The sequence below is a fragment of the Myotis brandtii genome, unplaced genomic scaffold, assembly GCF_000412655.1.
Source record: "Myotis brandtii unplaced genomic scaffold, ASM41265v1 scaffold397, whole genome shotgun sequence".
In the NCBI taxonomy this organism is placed as follows: Eukaryota; Metazoa; Chordata; class Mammalia; order Chiroptera; family Vespertilionidae; genus Myotis; species Myotis brandtii.
Window position 1 is genome coordinate 3704931 of NW_005365229.1, and position 19473 is coordinate 3724403.

Sequence of the window (19473 nt, forward strand, 5' to 3'; positions counted from 1 at the left end):
GCCCGTCGGCGAGGTCTGCAGGCGAAGCAGCAATCAAGCTATGAGGGGGAGGGTGGGGGGCGGAAGGAGCTACAGGAGCAGCTCTGGCCGGAGACTGAAGACTCCGGCCAGAGCAAGGAGCAAAGACTGAAGGCTCCAGCCACAGCAAAGACTGTGTCCAGAGCGAAGATGGAAGGTGGTGGCCAGAGTGAAGGTCTGGGTCCTGGATGCCAGAGGAAAACTGGTGCTGGTAGCCAGGGGAGAAAGAAGGCCTATTGCATGAATCTTCATGCAACGGGCCTCTAGTATATTATAACTAAAATTTGGGAAAGCACAAAATTTCAAAAGCAATAAAGTGGTCTCCTGTTACTCCAACAGATATAAAAAATTTTTTAGGACTTATCGTGCTAATGGGGCATACTCGAAAGGATACTTGGAAAGAATATTGGTCTACAAATCCAGTTCTAGCTGTTCCAATATTTCCTCAATGAGTTGAAATCGTTTTGAACACATCTGGACTTATTGGCATTTCAATGACAATGCAAACATGACTAAATCTTCATCCAGGCTATTTAAAATTCAATCTGTACTCAACCACTTCATTAGTAAATTTCAAACAATATATAAATCTATGCAAGAATTATCATTAGATGAAGGCATGATTCCCTGGAGGGGACGTCTTCTATTTCGAATTAAAACCCAGCTAAAATTATTAAATATGGTTTACTTGTAAGAATGGTATGTGAGAGCAAGACTGAGTATATTTGCAATATGGAAATTTACACAGGTGAAGGAAAAAAATTGAATGACTTTATTCTGTCACTACTTTGACCGTATCTGGAATTGGGGCATCACATATACCAAGATAACTATTACAGTAGCGTTTCAATTGGAGAAACTTTATTACTACATAAAACAAGAGTTTGTGGAACAATTCGAACAAATAGAAGCTTGCCAAAATGTTTGAAAGATGAAGCATCTACGCTTCATATTACACAGTGTTTTACAAAGTATCATACTTTAAAAAAGATAATAGCTTGTAAAAACATGTAATAAATAACTTCAAAATGCAATGGGTATTTAATTTTAAAGCGTGCCTTTTAACATTTGTGTAAAACGTTTTTTGTACTCGTTCAATAGAAACTTACCTGGCCACTGGGTAAAGCTAGCAATAAAACTGGTCTGCAGTGTGTTAAGATGAAGTAGGTAGTCTAACACAGGTAATTGTGAGAACAGGATCAAGGGGGTAGAAGCCAGATGGCTGGCAGAAACAGTTGGGTGATGAGGCTGTGATGAAATGCTAGCCATCAGATCAAGACTTGCAAATTCAGACACCAGCAAGACCAGACAGGTAATTGAAGTGAGTGGAGCCCAATGATGCAAGAAGAAATGGCTCAAGCAGGAGGTTCCACGGCCCTGCCCTGCATCCATGCTAAGAGCATTAGGGGTGGCAGTGGCTGGTGGTCTGGGGAGGTTATGCTCTGCCCATTGAGTTCCAGCCAACTTTTGCCAGATTGTCTGGTTTTTCTCAAAGGAAGCTGGAAATACAAGTTTTTATGTAAAATGTTCCAATTTTAAATGTTTGTAGCTAACTTACAATTTTAAAATACTTATTCCAAAGGAACATCTCTGGGCCAGATTCAGCCAGTGGGCTGCCAGTGTGAACTCTTTGTTAGAGAAGGTCCTTCATGCTGTCAAATGACCTAAGACTGAGAGTAGATGAGAGTGACTGTAGTGGTGGGGACAGTCCCAGGTAACCATGAGCATAGGGAAATGCCAGCCAAAGTCAGAGAAGGTTTCAAAAATGCTGGCTTTTTTGCAGTATGTGAAAAACTTCTTAGGCGGTTTGATCTAATTTGATCTAGTTGAGTTTATTTCCAGGGACCCAGAGGAGTCTAGGCCATCAGGTTTTATACTGTTCTCCAAATTCACACTATCTGGTGTCTTTAAGCTGTGGATCTCACCAACTCCTCTGCTGGCTCTGGAGAGAAATTACTTCTTTTTGGATAAAAGGAAAGTATATAGAAGTTGTTAGGAGGAGGGCCTTGAGTTTGAATCATGACTCCATGACTTGCTATACCTGTGTGACCTTGACCAGCTCCCTTTGCCTTGGTTTCCTCGTCTGATCATTGGGAATATTAAAGATACCTGCCCCTTACATTTGTTGTGAGAATTAAATGAGTAACACAAGCAAAGCACCTAAGACAGTGCCTGCAACACATTATGCATGTGGTAAATTCACTTTTATATATATACTAGAGGCCCGGTGCACGAGATTCATGCACTGGGGGGGAGGAGATCCCTCAGCCTGGCCTGTGCCCTCTCTCAGTCCGGGACCCCTCGCTCCTTACCACCCACCTGCAGCAGAGGCAGGAGAGGCTCCCACCACCACTGCTGCACTCGCCAGCTGTGAGCAGGGCTTCTGGCTGAGCATTGTTCCCCCTGTGGGAGCGCACTGACCACCAGGAGGCAGCTCCTTGTTGAGCGTCTGTCCCCTGATGGTCAGTGCATGTCATAGCGACCAGTCGTTCCTCCATTTGGTCAATTTGCATATTACACTTTTATTATATAAGATTTTTTTTTCTATTGATTTCAGAGAGGAAGGAAGAGGGAGAGAGAGATAGAAACATCAATGATGAGAGTGAATCATTGATCGGCTGCCTCCTGCACACCCCACACTGGGGATTAAGCCCACAACCGGAGCATGTGCCCTCATCAGGAATTGAACCATGACCTCATGGTTCATAGGTCAACACTCAACCACTTAGCCACGTCGGCTGGGCATAAATGTCATACCTTTGATATTTTTCAACAGTAACCTGTTGTGCAGTGAGGGCACTGGTTTATTGCAACCCCAAGACCGCTGCCAGACTTGCTGGGAGGAATTTCTCACAAGCTCCCAGTTTACCCTTTGGTCTGAATTATTAATTGGAGGGGAAGGGGGAGTAACATTTCTACCGCTCTTCTCAGAGCCAGGTCTCCATCCAGGAGTTCTACCTGCTATTGATCTTTAGGAGTTTTTTTTTCTATAAAATCTCCATGCTAGGCCTGGACTCTAATGAAAGATTTGTCAGGAAAGGAAAGAGTATGGCTAGTGGTGCTGGGGACACATGGCGTTTTCAGTTCTCACCATTGATTTTAATTAAGTGTCTTCAGAGATATAGGAAATCTGCTTGGGTTTGGAATTTTGGTGTATCTTATGATCTGATACTAGTGGCCCGGTACACGAAATTCGTGCAGGGGGTGGGGTGTCCCTCAGCCTGTCCTGCCCCCTCTCCAATCTGGGACATCCCTCTCAAAATCCGGGACCACTGGCTCCTAACCGCTCACCTGCCTGCCTGCTTGATCGCCCCTAACTACTCTGCCTGCCGGCCTGCTTGCCCACAACTTTCCCCCCACTGGCCTTCTCGCCTCCCTCCACCAGCCTGATCGCCCCCAACTGCCCCCCCCTGCGCCAGCCTGATCACCCCCAACTGCCTCCCCCTGCCAGCTTGATCTCCCCCAACTGCCCTCCCCTGCCAGCCTGATCGCCTCCAACTGCCCTCTCCTGCCGGCTTGATTGCCCCTAACTACCTCTGCCTCGGCCCCGCCACCATGGCTTTGTCCAGGACGTCTGGAAGGTCTCCCGGTCTAATTAGCATATTACCCTTTTATTAGTATAGATACCCTGTGGTCTAAAAAGAGTATTGTGTTGCTATAGTAATTGTCATTTGGCTGGCTAGCTCCTCTGTGAAGCAGAGAGCAGTAGCGTAGGCTGATAACTGGGCAAAGCCCCAGATGATTGCCATTCTGGGCCATAATCTCCTATCCTGTAACGATTAACAGAAAAGGCTGATCTTGATAGTGGAGGTGTCAATTACATGCAGGCAAGCAGAGGCTGGGTTTGTGTCTAGAAATCTGTCCAAGTCTTTAGCTGAGAACTACAACTCTGGGCACAAAGCACCCTGACAGAATAAAACTGTCAGCCCTGTGGCTCTCCTAAAATCCCAGACTAGCCCTAACCGGTTTGGCTCAGTGGGTAGAGCATCGGCCTGCGGATTGAAAGGTCCCAGGTTCGATTCCGGCCAAGGGCATGTACCTTGGTTGCAGACACATCCCCAGTAGGAGGTGTGCAGGAGGCAGCTGATTGATGTTCCTCTCTCATTGATGTTTCTAACTCTCTATCCCTCTCCCTTCCACTCTGTGAAAAATCAATAAAATATATTTTAAAATAAAATAAAATCCCAGACTAGTGCAGAGATTTGTGATTTAGGAGTCAAGGCCTTTGGTTAGTGCTAGGTGGAGAGCTGTGTTCTCTGCCTTACTCTCATTTGTCATTTTGGTCTTAGGCAGCGGTTCTCAACCTGTGGGTCGTGACCCCTTTGGCAGTTGAACGACCCTTTCACAGGGGTCGCCTAAGACAATCCTGCATATCATATTTACATTACGATTCATAGCAGTAGCAACATTACAGTTATGAAGTAGCAATGAAAATAATTTTATGGTTGGGTCACAACATGAGGAACTGTATTTAACCCTTTTCGGTCCAACTTCGAGGCTGACTCGACAGACCAGGCGCTAGGAGCAGGTCCAACGTCGAGCAATAAGAACATTAAAAAGTTCAACATTCAATCCCGTCAATTAATTTGGACCAGACTTTGAATTCCAAAAATAACATTGGACCGCAAAGGGTTAAAGGGCCAGAAGGTTGAGAACCACTGGTCTTAGGCAAGTCATTAAAGCTGTACTGCCCCTAGTCACAGGTGACCGTTTACATGTAAATTAAATACAATTTAAAATTTCGTTTCTCAGTCACACTAGCCAAGTATCAGGTGCTCCATGGTGGACTTGTGACTATTGGCTATAGTATTAGTACAGGCATAGGGCATGTTCATCATGGCAGAAAATTATTTTTGGCAGTACTACACTAGACCTCTTTTACTCAAACCTCTATATTCAACAAGTATCTAGAGATAAAGCAGCATGAAAGACAAGGCCCCTATCGTGTTCATTTCTTCAATACTAGTAAATATTGAACACCAACTATGCGCCAGGAATGGTTCCCAGCATGGGATATATAAAGTAAACAAAATTGGTGACATTCTTACTTTCATAGAACTTACTTATAATAACATAGATCCTGAAGCCAAATTCCCTGAGTTTAAATTTCATCTACCATACTCATTATTAGCTCTGTGACCTCAGGCAAGCATACTTAAGCTCTCTGTCTCAGTTTTCTCTTCTGTAAAATGGAGATGATAATAGTTCTATTTTATGAGGTTGTGACAATTATGTGAGAATATACATATAAATAGCACTCTAATGTCTGGCATATGGTAAGCCCTGTAAAAGCATTTGTTGTCATTATAGTAATCAGCATCACGTTCCAATGGAGGAAAATACAGAGAGATGAGGGAAAGCATTCTGATAAGGTGACATTTCAATGGAGACCTGAAGTGAGCATATGAACCAAGTTGGAAGAGCATACCCAGCAGTGCAAAGGCACTAGAGTATTTGCATGTGTGGTGTTTTGGGGAATGGAGGTGGAGGGCCATGGGGGTACTGGTGGGCGGGAGAGAAAGTAATAGGACATTAGGTTGGAGATTAGCATGGAGTGGGGTTGCAGCACATCTAGGGCGCCATAGACCACAATAAAAGCCTCTAGCTTGACCATGTGAGACAGGATGTCAGTTTTAGGCAGAGAAGTATCATGCTTCACTCTGGCTGCTGTGTATAGACTAGAGGGGTGGGCAAACTTTTTGACTCAAGGGCCACAACAGACTAGACTGTACAGAAGCAGAGAGATTCCTTTTGCTACAGTCCGGGTGATAGGCAATGGTAGCCTGATCCTTGGGTGTTAGTAGTGGGGGCACTCAAAAGAAGGGGTTGCACATTCCCATTTATAAAGCCATAATCGTTGTTGATGGATTCGAGGAGAGAGGAGGGTAGAATCAAGAAGGACTCCAAGGACCTTGGCCTGGTAGTAAATGGAGTTGCTGTTTCAGAGATTGAGAAAACTGTAGAAGAAGCCGTTTGGGCAGGGAAATCAAGAGTTCAGTTCAGCATGTCAAGATTCCCATTTGATATCCAAGTAGAAATGTCGGGAGGGCCACTGTGGCTGGAAGATAGCAGATGGAGAAAGGGAGGAGGCGGTAAAGTCAGTGGTAGAGGGAAAGAGAACAGACCAGTTGTAAAGCTGGAACGAACAGTGCCTCTTTGCCTAGAACGGTTGTGGGCCAGGCCCTTAATAAAGAGGAGCAGCAGCCTCACTCCGCTGGGTCCTTTCCTTGCATCAATCTGGGGAGAGTGGGGATCTTGGCTCCAGACCACCCTGAGTTCCAGTTCTGGCTTTGTCACTTAGTCCTGAAAAATGTTGGGCAGATTTCCTCATGAGCACCATGTGACTTTTTTAGGTGGTTGTTTTGTTTTGTTTTGTTTTTTGAGATTAGTGGATTCCTTCTGAAGCCTGTACTATTTTCTTAATAATGTTTATTATTCACCATAAGGAATTTTCTCTAACAACACTGCAGACCATAGTTGGGCTTTTCTCCATCACACACCAGAATATGTTTTGTTACTTCAAGAACAGAGAAGAAAAGCTTACTCTGTGTTGATGAGAACTTTCCCTGGTTCTCCCAATGGACTGTCATCAGAACCTGCCTGGGGACATGGGCTTGAACTGATGCTGAGACCATAGAGCTGGCTAGGGGTTTTTTGTTATTTATTTATTTATTTTTAAATGTATTTTTTATTTCAGAGAGGAAGGGAGAAGGAGAGATAGAAACATCAATGATGAGAGAGAATCATTGAGAGGCTACCTCCTGCATGCCCCACACTAGAGATCGAGCCCGCAACCCATGCAATGTGTCCTGATTGGGATTCGAACCATGACCTCCTGGTCTATAGGTTGATGCTCAACCACTGAGCCATGCCGGCTGGGCTGGTTGTTTTTTTGTTTTGTTTTGTTTTTTTTAATCCTCACCCAAGGATACTCCTTCCATTGATTTTTATTTTTTAGAAAGTGGAAGGGGGGAGGAAGGGGGGAAAGAGAGAGGAGAGAAACATCGATGTGAGAGAGACACATAGATGGGCTGCTCTCCACACACGCCCCAACCAAGGCAGGGATCAAACCTGCAACCCAGGTACATGCCCCTGACCAGGATTCAAACCCACAACCCTTCGGTGCACAGGCTGACGCTCTAACCCCTGAGCAACACCTGCCAGGATGGGCTAGGTGTTTAGTGTGGATGGAATGTGACTGAAGGAAGCAGACCAATGAAAAGTTGCTTTCCAGTTTGGGGCAAGAACACATCTATCAAGGTCCCACAGTGTCTTAACAATATGCCTTTCTCTCTGTAGGATCTCACCATTCCTGAGTCTAGTACCATTAAGGGGATGATGGCCGGACCCATGGCTGCATTTAAATGGCAGCCAACTGTGAATGAGGTAAGGATCTCTCCTGCGGGCCAGTTCAAGGTTGGCCTCAGAGCTGATTTCCTGGCGTAGCTGCTATACACTTTTTTTCCTTTTCCTCCTTTTTGTGTATGTGAAGCTGCTTTTTTTAAAAAAAAAATAAAAAATTATCAAACAGTACAGAGGAGTATGTGGTAAAGAATGCAAGTTTCCACTCTCAGGTGCTCACTGTTAAGTTTATACAACTTATTTCAGCCCCTTTGATGCACCCATTAGCCATCATTTATTAATTACATACCAGTATATAGTTTGTGTTGTTGGGGCTAGGGTTATTTTTCGCAAAAGTGGGATCATCTGCAGATTTTTTTTTCACTTGATGTTTTATAAACACCCTTTCACTGTCTGTATGTAAAACTTTGATGTTTAGTAGCCATACGTTATTCTATCCTTGATATAGTAGCACCCTTTCCCTGTTCCTGAGCCTAATTATGAAAGGCCTGCAGTTGTTGTCATTTTATTTCTATAAATATCGGCCCTCAGTGAGATGAAAACAATCAAAGGTCTGGTACCAGACACAAGTAGGCCAAAACCCTAAAATTGGAAAAGAGCCCTCAAAATTGATTTGCCTTTGTCAGCTGTGTTATCCAACATGACTAGTGAGAATGCTGGACTTTAAAAATATTAGTATGCCTTTTAAATATTTTCCCATGCTGTTATTGGAATAATTTGTATACCAACCAGGCAGAAATATCTACTGAAGCCAGTTTTCCTTTAGCTGGAACAGACGTCGTTTACAAAAGGCTTAGATCAACAATGGGAAAAGTGTTTCCAGCCAGTTATAAAATTAGGGCCAGCTCCCTGGGGTGTTTAGCCAGAGGAAAGCAGTTACCAGGCAGAAGGAAGGGGTCTTTGGTGGAAGATAATTTGTTTTATTTAATAATTTTCTGGTTTCAGCCTGTTAAAGATGCAGACCCTCATTTCCATCACTTCCTGCTCAGCCAAACCGAGAAGGTGAGTTGTTCTTTGAAGTTATATATATTTGATATTTTACAGAGAGGAAGGGAGAGGGATAGAGAGTCAGAAACATCGATGAGAGAGAAACATCGATCAGCTGCCTCCTGCACACCCTCCACTGGGGATGTGCCGGCAACCAAGGCACATGCCCTTGACCGGAATCGAACCCGGGACCCTTCAGTCCACAGGCCGACGCTCTATCCACTGAGCCAAACGGGCTGTTCTTTGAAGTTCTTGATCCTTGGTCAGGAGCTGGCCTAAAGGAGAGTATTGTTCCATTGGAACCTCACCTTACTAGTCTGAACAGTTAGGCTCTGCCTGTACCACTGCCCAAAGCAGCGAGTTACTAGTAAAAGTCACATAGGGGCTCACTCATGAATTGGGTGTTGTTAATATTAAAAACTAGAGGCCCAATGCACGAAATTCATGCAAGAGTAGGCCTTCCTTCCACCCGCTGCCGGCACTGGCTTCCCTCTGGCACCCAGGACCCGGGCTTCCCTCCAGCCGCTGGCAGGCACCCGGGACCCGGGCTTCCCTCCAGCTGCCTGCAGGGACCCAGGACCCGGACTTCCCTCGAAGCCCCAGCTTTGTCCGGAAAGACGTCCGGTCTAATTAGCATATTATGCTTTTATTATTATAGATTCCCCCCCCCCCCAAAAAAAAGCTTTTAAAACTTGTCAGCTGTGTGATTGAGACATTTGTGATTGCCTTCAGAGTCTAGGGCAGAAACCAAAACTCGTGAGCTGTCAGCCACCTGTGAGGTAGCCCGTGCTGCTGGGTAGATAGTCTCCATAGCCTCCAGGTGTGGAGGGAAGGTTTTCTAAAGTGACTGCAAGGTATGGGGTTAAGCCAGTGGTCGGCAAACTCATTAGTCAACAGAGCCAAATATCAACCGTACAACGATTGAAATTTCTTTTGAGAGCCAAATTTTTTAAACTTAAACTACATAGGTAGGTACATTGTTATTAACTTAATTAGGGTACTCCTAAGGCTTAGGAAGAACCACACTCAAGGGGCCAAAGAGCCGCATGTGGCTCACGAGCCGCAGTTTGCCGACCACTGGGTTAGGCCAAGCCTTGATAGGATCTGCTGATAGGATGTGGCTTTGAAGTTGGACAGAGCTGGGTTCCAAACACAGTTACACGGACCAACACTGTAATTCTGGGCACGTGACTAAGCGTCTCTGATTCTTTTCTCTTTTTTTTTTAATATTTTATTGATTTTTTACAGAGAGGAAGGGAGAGGGATAGAGAGTTAGAAACATCGATGAGAGAGAAACATTGATCAGCCGCCTGCACACCTCCTACTGGGGATGTGCCCACAACCAAGATACATGCCCTTGACCGGAATCGAACCTGGGACCTTTCAGTCCACAGGCCGACGCTCTATCCACTGAGCCAAACCGGTTAGGGCCGCCTCTGATTCTTAATGTCATTGTTAACAAAAGGATCTTGCAAAGTTGAGTGGAGAATTGAATGAGGTAATGTGTGTTAACTTTCTGTGTCATCTGGAATGTTCAATAAAATTGAACACCAAATAAGATTTTGATGTTAGCATCCCACATTAGGCCTAACTTTTTAGGTAAATTATAATGAAGAATGGTTAAGCGTTCAGTTTAATAAGTGGTGTTTTTCCTCCCTCTTTATTAGCCAGCTGTCTGTTACCAGGCCATCACAAAGAAGTTGAAAATATGTGAAGAGGTACGTAGATTCCACACCTCCTCGTTTTTACCTTCCACTGGGGCCTTGCCATGGGCAGCCTGACCTGATGCTTTGTGCTTCCTTTCCCTAGGAGACGGGGTCTACCTCCATCCAGGCAGCAGACAGTACGGCCGTGAATGGCAGCATCACACCCACAGACAAAAAGTAGGGCCTTTGGTGAAAAGATTTCTTTGGTTCTGCTGAGGGGTGAGGGATGACCCCAAGGGGACTCTTTAAAGGTTATGCTCCAGTCATTGCTAGAACTGAATGTAAAGAAAGGAAGAAAGTTGTAATCCTTACTGATGATGATTTGTCTAGGAGTAAATTGCCTTGCAGAAGACAGAAGTTGTCTTTAGATGTATGCCCTTAAATGTGAGTTTGTGAGCAGGGAATGCTCAGCTCTATGCTTCTCAGACTTTCCTATGCTTCAGAATCACCTGGAAGGCTGTTAGTAAAGCCCTGATTGTTGGACCGACCCCTGGGGTTTTCTCAGTGGATCTGGGGTGGACCCTTAAAATTTATATTTTGGACAAGTTCCCAGATATTGCTACTGCTGCTAGTCAGGAGACCACATTTGTGAATCCCCTAGCTTAGTAGAACTTTGATGAAAATCCTGAATTTGACTGTGGGGGATGAGAGATGAAGATATTTAGAATATCCTGCCCTCCCTGGTTCTCCCTGCAGTCACCTTCCAGTCCTTCTCATACACCTGCCTGCTGCTCTCTGTCCTGCTCAGCAGGTTGGAGAGCCTTGACTGTGATCCCCAAACCTTAGCTTGCACCCATGCTCACCTTTGCCCTTACTCTGGCCAGTTGTGTTTTTAGAGTCGTGATGATGAAAAGGGTTTTTTGCTAAGAACAAACATTCTCCTGAGCAAGATACCCAAGTCTGAATTTCCTGTCTGTGTCTTCCAAAAGGTTCTTTTGCAGCCTAAAAACAGTGCATCTTTTACTTCAGTCCTAATTTTTTGTTCTATTGAAATCACTGATTCTACCAGTTTTTTGGGGTGACTTTTCTTTGTAGAGTGGAGGAGATAGAGGCATATTATATACTAACTAGAGGTCCGGTGCACGGATTCGTGCACCAGTGGGGTCCTTCAGCCTGGCCTGCGCCCTCTCAAAATTCAGGACCCTCAGGGGATGTAGTAGTGCACGAAGCAGCAGGTAGCTGCGGCACAGCTCCCACTCATCCTGGCCCCGCTGCGCCTGCCATCGCCGCTGCAGAGGCAGGAGAGGCTTGCGCCACTATGGCGGCGCTCGCCAGCTATGTGTCTAGTGCCCATCGGTCAGCTGAGCGGCGCTCCCACTGTGGGAGTGCACTGACCACCAGGGGGCAGTTCCTGCATTGAGCATCTGCCCCCTGGTGGTCAGTGTGTGTCATACCTACCAGCCAGTCGATTGGTCGACCAGTCGCTTAGGCTTTTATATATATACACTAGAGGCCCAGTGCACAAAATTCGTGCACGGGTACGGCCCCTAGGTCTGGCTGGCGATCAGGGCTGATCAGGTTCCCTGCCTCCCCTCCTCCCCACCTCCTCTTTCCCTCGCTCCTTCAGCGCCCTGCTGCTGCTGCTGGTCGCCCACCATGTTCCACTCCGCCCCTGGTGGTCAGCGCACATCATAGAGAGCGATCAAACTCCCGGTCTCCCGGTCAAAATCCCAAGGGGACACTTTGCATATTAGCCTTTTATATATATAGACTAGAGGCCTGGTGCATAAAATTTGTGCACAGGTGGGGCCCCTAGGTCTGGCCAGCGATCAGGGCCTATCGGGGCCATCTCTCCCAGTCCTAATCGGGGCCAGGCCGGCTGCCGGATGCAACCTGCCAGATGGGGGGAGGGACCGCAGTAGGTTTGCCGGCTGGGGGGAGGGACGGGGAGGTTGGCTGGCCATGGGAGGTTGGCTGTGGGAGCGTACTGACCACCAGGGGGCAGCTCCTGCATTGAGCGTCTGCCCCCTGGGGGTCAGTGCGGCTCATAGCAACTGGTTGACCAGTCGTAACGGTCGCTTAGGCTTTTATGTATATAGATATCTTCTACTAGAGAGAGAGAGAGAGAGAGTATGTGTGTGTGTATGGCTAATATACAAAGTGTCCCCTTGGGAGTTTGACCTGGAGACTGAGAGTTCAATCGCTCACTATGATGTGTGCTGACCACCAGGGGGCGGCGCGGAATGAAGGAAGGCCCCTACCAGCAGCCAGGGAAGGAAGGCCCCTGCCAGCAGCCAGGGAAGGAAGACTCCGGCCAGCAGCCGGAAGGCCCCGATCAGCCCTGATTGCCGGCCAGGCCTAGGGACCCTACCTGTGCATGAATTTTGTGCACCGAGCCTCTAATATATAGATAAAAAGGGAGATGGGTGTCACCCATTCATTTGATGAGGATTGTGTTGTTTTTAATTTTTAAAAACTAGGACAGGTTGAGTATAGTCCCAATGCTTTCACCCAAGGCCTGTATTGCCCGTATAGTAAAATACTTTTTTAACCTGAGTATGAAGCCAACTAAAGCTAACCAGCTGTATTGTTCTTAATCCACTTAGTCTACATTCTCCATCTTATCTCAAGGGCACCATGAAGGACTGTTAGTTGCCATGTTAAAAATCCAGAAGCTTCATCCCCAGGTCTGCTGGGTATCCTAGAACAAACACCAAGAAGTGGGAAAAGAATTAGTCCTCATGATTTAGAATCATAGGGAAAACTTACGCTACCCATATCACTGTGAATGACAAAAGATCTTGTTTTTATGCTTTGGCTTAAAACTTAGTGGACAGGGCACTATTTGGTGAGGAAGGTGATAGGTTCCCATTTTCTTTTCTTAAAATTTAAATATTTTATTGTTGACCTATTGCAGATGTCCCCCATTTCACCCCCCTTTGCCCACCTCCACCCAGCCCCTGTAGCCCCCGTCCCCGACCCCAGACCTCACCAAAATATTATCCATGTCCATGGGCTATGCATATATGTTCTTTAGCTAATCCCTTCACCTTCATTTATCCAGTCACCCCACTCCCCTCCCCGCTGACATTTGTCAGTCTGTTCCATTTATCCATGCCTCTGGTTCTATTTTGTTCATCAGTTTATTTTGTGCATTAGATTCCACATATTAGTGAGGTCATATAGTCTTTGTCTTTCTCCGACTGGCTTATTTCACTTAGCATAGTAATCTCCAGGTCCATCCATGTTGTTGCAAAAAGTAAGAATTCCTTCTTTTTTATAGCCACATAGTAAGTATTCCATTGTGTAAATGTACCACAACTTTTTTATCTACTCATCTACTGATGGGCACTTGGCCTGTTTCCAGATTTTGGCTATTGTAAATAAGGCTGCTATGCTAAGTTTTCTTAGGATATATATACCCAGAAGTGGGATTGCTGGGTCAAAAGGCAGTTCCATTTTTAATTTTTTGAGGAAACTGCATACTGTTTTCCACAGTGGTTCCACCAGTCTACATTCCCACCAACAGTGCACTGGGGTTCCCTTTCTCCACATCCTAGCCAACACTTGTTGTTTGTTGATTTATTGATGATAGCCATTCTGACAAGTGTGAGGTGATACCTTGTTGGAGTTTTAATTTGCATCTTCCTGACGATTAGTGACCTTGAGTGTTTTTTCATATGTCTATTGGACATATGTCTCTCCTCTTTGGAGAAGTGTCTCTATTCAGATCCTGTTCCATTTTTTACATTTGATTCTGATAACTGCTGTCTGGGACAGAGAGTGTGAGAAGTGCATATTCCAGCGGGGATTAGGGGAAACTGAGTAGAAAAGCCAATTTGCAGAAGTGGCTGCAGATGTCTCACCAGAGACCAAAAATACTGAAAGGATAACACAGGTCAAAGTGGAGAAGCTGCAGAGTGTGTCCAGAGCTGAGAGAAAGCCGAGGTGAAAACTACAACATAATGTAATAAGAAATGAAGAAAGAGGCATAGTTGAGCCAAGTCACATGCCAGGAGAGATAATAAAGAAATATAGGAACCAAGAAAAGACATTTGGGCAGGGTAAAATCATCTGTAAAAGCAGCAGTCCCCAAGTTCTTGGGGTTGCAGAAAGAAGCAGGCTATAGGAAGTGAAGGTACACAGAGCATGAAAAAGGATCATAATGGGCCTACAGTTAGAAGGGTGTGGTAGAGAGCAGAGACGGGTGGGCCAGCAGACAGTGGTGATGGGGAAAGGTGCAGGAGAAGGCAGATTTGGGAAGAATTTGTGCCCTGGGAAAGTTTGGCTCCAAAGCTCAGGCAAAGCTTTGAAGAAGAGAGACATGGCTTGTCTCTGCTAATAGAAAGAATGCAAAGGTAGCATAGGTTTGGAGCCTGGAGAGGAGGGGGAAGACTGGGACCCAGATTTCTGCAGTTGAGGAAGGTGGCTGGCTCTGACACTTCAGTTACTTGTCATGGATCCTGATGTGCTTTCAGGAGGCATCTGAAGACCTAGAGCTCAAAACTCCTGCAAAGCCGAAGACAAATGTCTGCTTTCTCACTGTTACGGAATTGTAAGCTCAGACTCTCTATCAAAGCATCAAGGAAATGATTTGGAACACCTAAACGAAAAATGTCATAATTCTTTCTGTGGCAGTCAAGGGTTTAGAAATGCCCTTTTAAATCTAGGGGCACTTAAGCGATGGCATAATAAGAAAAGGCACAATCTGCATGCGCCACATCTGGCTCAGTGCTCGTGGTGTCAGAACACCGCTGAGCGATGTTTCTGGTGGTCTGAGATCCCACCCCAGGTTTATGAGGAAGCAGAGTCTGTGCTGCATTCAGGATACCTTACCCTGTCCCGCCCACTCCTCCCCAAACTAATCAGTCTCTCTCTTTTTCAGGATAGGATTTTTGGGCCTCGGCCTGATGGGAAGTGGCATCGTCTCCAACTTATTAAAAATGGGTCACACGGTGACTGTCTGGAACCGGACTGCAGAAAAAGTAAGCATTAATGAGTGGTGCTTGTCAGACAGGGAGGGAACAAGCCTTGACCCATGGAGTTGGGGTAACTAAAGATGGGAATGTCTTCCTGATGTCTTCACTCAGCATTCTGCATGTGGTAGAATAGGAGGAGCCACACTATTATTCAAGCAGGTAGATATGTAGACAAATAAGCTTAGAGTATTAGTATAGAAACTAAATATTTAAAAGTACCCAGGGGTGCCATGGCCAGTGTTGCTCAGTTGGTTGAGCATCATCCCATGCACTGAAAGGTTGCTGGTTTGATTTCCACTCAGGGCACATACCCAGGTTCGGATTTGATCCCCAATCAGGGTGCTTGTGGGATACAACTAGTCAATGTTTCTCTCTCTCATCAATGTTACTCTCCCTCTCCCTTCCTTTCTCTCTAAAGTGAGTAAAAAATGTGTGTGGGTGTGTGTATTTATTTATTTTAAAAAATTAGAGGCACGAAATTTGTGCAAGAGTAGGCCTTCCTTCCCCCGGCTGCCGGCACTGGCTTCCCTCGCAGCCCTGGCTTCGTCTGGAAGGTCGTCCGGAAGGATGTCCGGTCTAATTAGCATACTATGCTTTTATTATTATAGAAGATAGATACCCAGGAATATAAAACAAAGTGAAAATTTGCGCTGGCGGGTGTTGCCCAGTGGTTGGAGCATTGCCTTCCACACCAAAGTGTTGTAGGTTCGATTCCTCTCTCTCTCTCTCTCTCTCTCTCTCTCTCTCTCTCTCTCTCTCTGTCTCTCTGTTTCTCTCTCCCTCTTTCCCTCCCTCCCTCCCTCTAAAAAGCAATGGAAAAATATCGTTGGGTGAGGATTAACAAAAATAAAAAAGGAAAATTCCTCCCTCTCTGCTATTACCTAAGCTAGCTCATGTTAGGTGTTTGCATCCTTTTTTCCATGTTCACAAAATACGAGTGTGTATTATGAAGTCATTGGTAAGGAATGTGTATAGATAGATCTACAACATCCTTTTCAGTGACTGTACTGTATACAGTTGGATTGTGTTAGCTGTGCATACAGCATTCTGCTGTAATGATGTTCTGTATCTGCACTATCTAGTTTGGTAGTCACTAACCACATGGGGCTCTTTTTTGGGGGAGGAGGGACTTTGCATTTTTTTATTAACATTTTCCTCTCACGTGGTTTACATCAATTTATAATAATCTACATAAGATGAAACAGAACATAGGCAAAAAAATATATCCTTACCCACGTATTAAAGTCAAATATTAATGAAGGGTCCCATCCCACCTCTATCACAAAAACCGGCAGCCCATAGTCATTGTCAGCAAGGACAGGCCTTCTAGGATTCCTGTGGCCTGTGTGCTGAGCCTGTGGGCACAGCCTGCCCTGCTGGGCACAGTGGCTTACATGTGGCTCTTGAATACTTGAATCAAGGCTAGTACAACTAAATAATTGAATTTTTAATTTTATTTCACTTAAATTAAAATAGTCCCCTTTGGCCCTAACCGGTTTGGCTCAGTGGATAGAGTGTCGGCCTGCAGACTGAAGGGTCCCGGGTTCGATTCCAGTCAAGGGCATGTGCCTTGGTTGCGGGCACATCCCCAGTAGGGGGTGTGCAGGAGGCGGCTGATCGGTGTTTCTCTCTCATCGATGTTTCTAACTCTCTATCCCTCTCCCTTCCTCTCTGTAAAAAAATCAATAAAATATATTTAAAAAAAAAAATAGTCCCCTTTGGCCCTAGCCAGTTTTTCTCAGTGGTTAAGTCGTCGGCCTGTGGACTAAAGGGTCCCAGGTTTGATTCAGGTCAAGGGCATGTACTTAGGTTGCTGGCTCAATCCCTGGCCCCAATCGGGACACGTGCAGGAGGCAGCCAATTGATGTGTCTCTCTCACATCAGTGTGTCTCTCTGTCTCTCCCCCTCCCTTCCACTCTCTCTAAAAATCAATGGAAAAAATGTCATTGGTAGTGAGGATTAACAAAAATAAGTAATCCTGTTTGGCTAGTGGCTACCATATTGGACAGAACACATTTAGAAGTTCTTAACCTAAGGTGGCAGCCCACAGCTTCCATGGATCTGTGTGGCCCTGCCTTGGAATTCCAAAGCTGTTAATGTGTACCTTTTGTAATGGAGGCCCTGGCTCCCATCAAGTTGTCATTCAAGAAAAGATGAAGAACTGTCATCTGAATACCAGGAAATTAAACACTGTACTTGCCAGGAACAAAAGAAAGACTGAGAAAGGACCAGCTTCTTGAGGAACAAGGTGTGGCTGAGCATGTATTTGTGAAATGACTGGGTGCATGTCTCTTTATGTGCACAGGTGAGAACTGAAATAAGGTGTGATTGCTGAAGGAGTTGGCGGAGCTGATGTATTTGGGTTAACAAAAATGTTCTAGCAAAGTAAGAAATTCACTTTGCTGAAACAAAGTCCTTTTCAAGAATAACAAAAATGGGTTGAAGAGGGCACTGAAGGCTGTGCTAAGGGATTGCTTCAGGTGCTGGGCACTGTGGGGACCTAAGTCAGGAGTGGATCTCAGAGGCTTCATCGACAGGGTAGTTTGTGATTCAAGGCTAGAATAGTCAGGAAATCTAGAGGTACACAGTGGCAGAACATCAGGAGAACCAGGGGGTTTGCTTATAAGTACATTCCCCTTTGATAGAAGTGCCTCTGATCTTCCTGTTTTCCTGATTAAAATGCAGAAATGTTCCAAACAAGGCCATTCCTTCCTGATTCATTTACAGGAAGGCAGGAGAGCAAAGCAGGTAGAACTTGGATTTGGAGTAGGGCCGACCTAGTCCAAGTCACACTCTGCTGCTTGCCCTAGGGCTTCAGTGAAATAGTTTACCTCCCTAGATCTGTAAAATGATGGACAGCAAAAGCCCCAGCTTCATGGGGGTGTGAAGGTTAAATGAGATGATATAAAGTACTCAGCACAGTGCCTGGCACAAGTTATGTAGTAAATGTCATCTTTGAAAAGCCATTTAATCCTTATGACAGTCCCCATGGAATTTTTATAAAAGGATCTTAATAAAAATGATTCTGCCCTAGCTGGTTTGGCTTAGTGGATAGAGCATCGGCCTGTGGACTGAAGGGTCCCAGGTTCGATTCCAGCCAAGGGCACATGCCCTGGTTGCGGGCTCAATCCCCAGTTGGGGGCGTGCAGGAGGCAGCTGATCAGTGATTCTCTCTCATCGATGTATTTCTCGCTCCCTTTCCCTTCCTCTCTGAAATCAATAAAAATATTTTTTTTAATAAGTAATTAAATAATCCTGTGGTCCTTCTGGGAAAAAGATGAAACATTTTAAAATTTTCAGTAATGAGGAGGTCTTCTCCCAAGCAAATGTAAAAACATAATAATGTAAATTCACCAAGATAATGTGTGCTATAGTAAAGACACAGACCTACCAGGTAGCCCAGAAAGCCTAGGACTTCCTCTGATAGAGCCATCGCACTGTGAATCAGTGATGTTGAAGAAGGGTTGGTCAGTAAGTAATGTTCAGAACAACTGGTTAGAAATTGGAGGAAATATTAATCTCACTTCTTACCACATAATAAAATATATTCCAGATAAATTACTACATTTTTTTTCAAAGGAAAAACCAGAAGGAAATAAAACTAAATATCCCTGGCCGATGTGGCTCGATTGGAGCATCATCCCATACACTGAAAGTTTGAGCGTTTGATTCCTGATCAGAGCACATACCTGGTTGCAGGCTCCATCCCCATTAGGGGGTGTGCAGAAGGCATCCGATTGATGTTTCTCTCTCTTGTCCATTCTCTCTCTCTCTCTCTCTCTCTCTCTCTCTCTCGTCCATGTTTCTCTCCCTCTCTCTCTCTCCCCCTCCCTCCCTCTCTCTAAAATCAATAAAAAAATATTTTTTAAAAAAGGAAAGACAACTAAATATTAACATAGATCTTTCTAAGCCTAAGACCCAATCAGAATCACTAAAGAAAAAGATATGTAGGTTTTTTTTTCTTTTTCTCAATTATAATTTACATTCAGTATTATTTTTGTATTAGTTTCAGATATACAACATAGTGTTTAGACAATCATATACTTTACAGTGTTCCCCCCAATAACATTCCCTGTACCCACCTGGCACCATACAAAAGATGAAAAGTTTTTAATAATACTCCCCACAACAAAAAATAAACAAAAGTGAAAAGTACACCAACTAAAAGTGCTTATAGCAAAGATGATAGAAAAGGGTAATATGTTGATTTTATGAAACACATAGTTTGATAACTCAAGATAAAAAGTAGCTCACATTCAGCAATATATAAAAGAAGTAGCTCACAGACCTTGTTTGCATATATGCATAACCCATGGACACAGACAATAGGGTGCTGAAGGCCTGGGAGGGTGGGGGGTCTGGAGGAGGTCAAGGGAGGAAAAATGGGGACATATGTAATACTTTCAATAATAAAGAATTATTAAATAAAGAAGTAGCTTACAGAAGAGTAAACAATTTAAAAACAAAAGTATTTAAAAGGT

At 44.8% G+C, this 19473-nt stretch overlaps 1 protein-coding gene across 1 annotated transcript in view; it reads left to right on the top strand.

The window, feature by feature from the left end:
* GLYR1 (glyoxylate reductase 1 homolog (Arabidopsis)) overlaps positions 1–19473 on the top strand; it is a 46487-nt gene that overhangs the window by 14023 nt on the left and 12991 nt on the right. The window contains exons 7-11 of the mRNA XM_014545084.1: positions 7318–7404; positions 8326–8382; positions 10035–10085; positions 10177–10250; positions 14899–14998. Coding sequence (XP_014400570.1) covers positions 7318–7404; positions 8326–8382; positions 10035–10085; positions 10177–10250; positions 14899–14998 — 369 coding nt within the window. The remainder of the gene's footprint in view (positions 1–7317; positions 7405–8325; positions 8383–10034; positions 10086–10176; positions 10251–14898; positions 14999–19473) is intronic.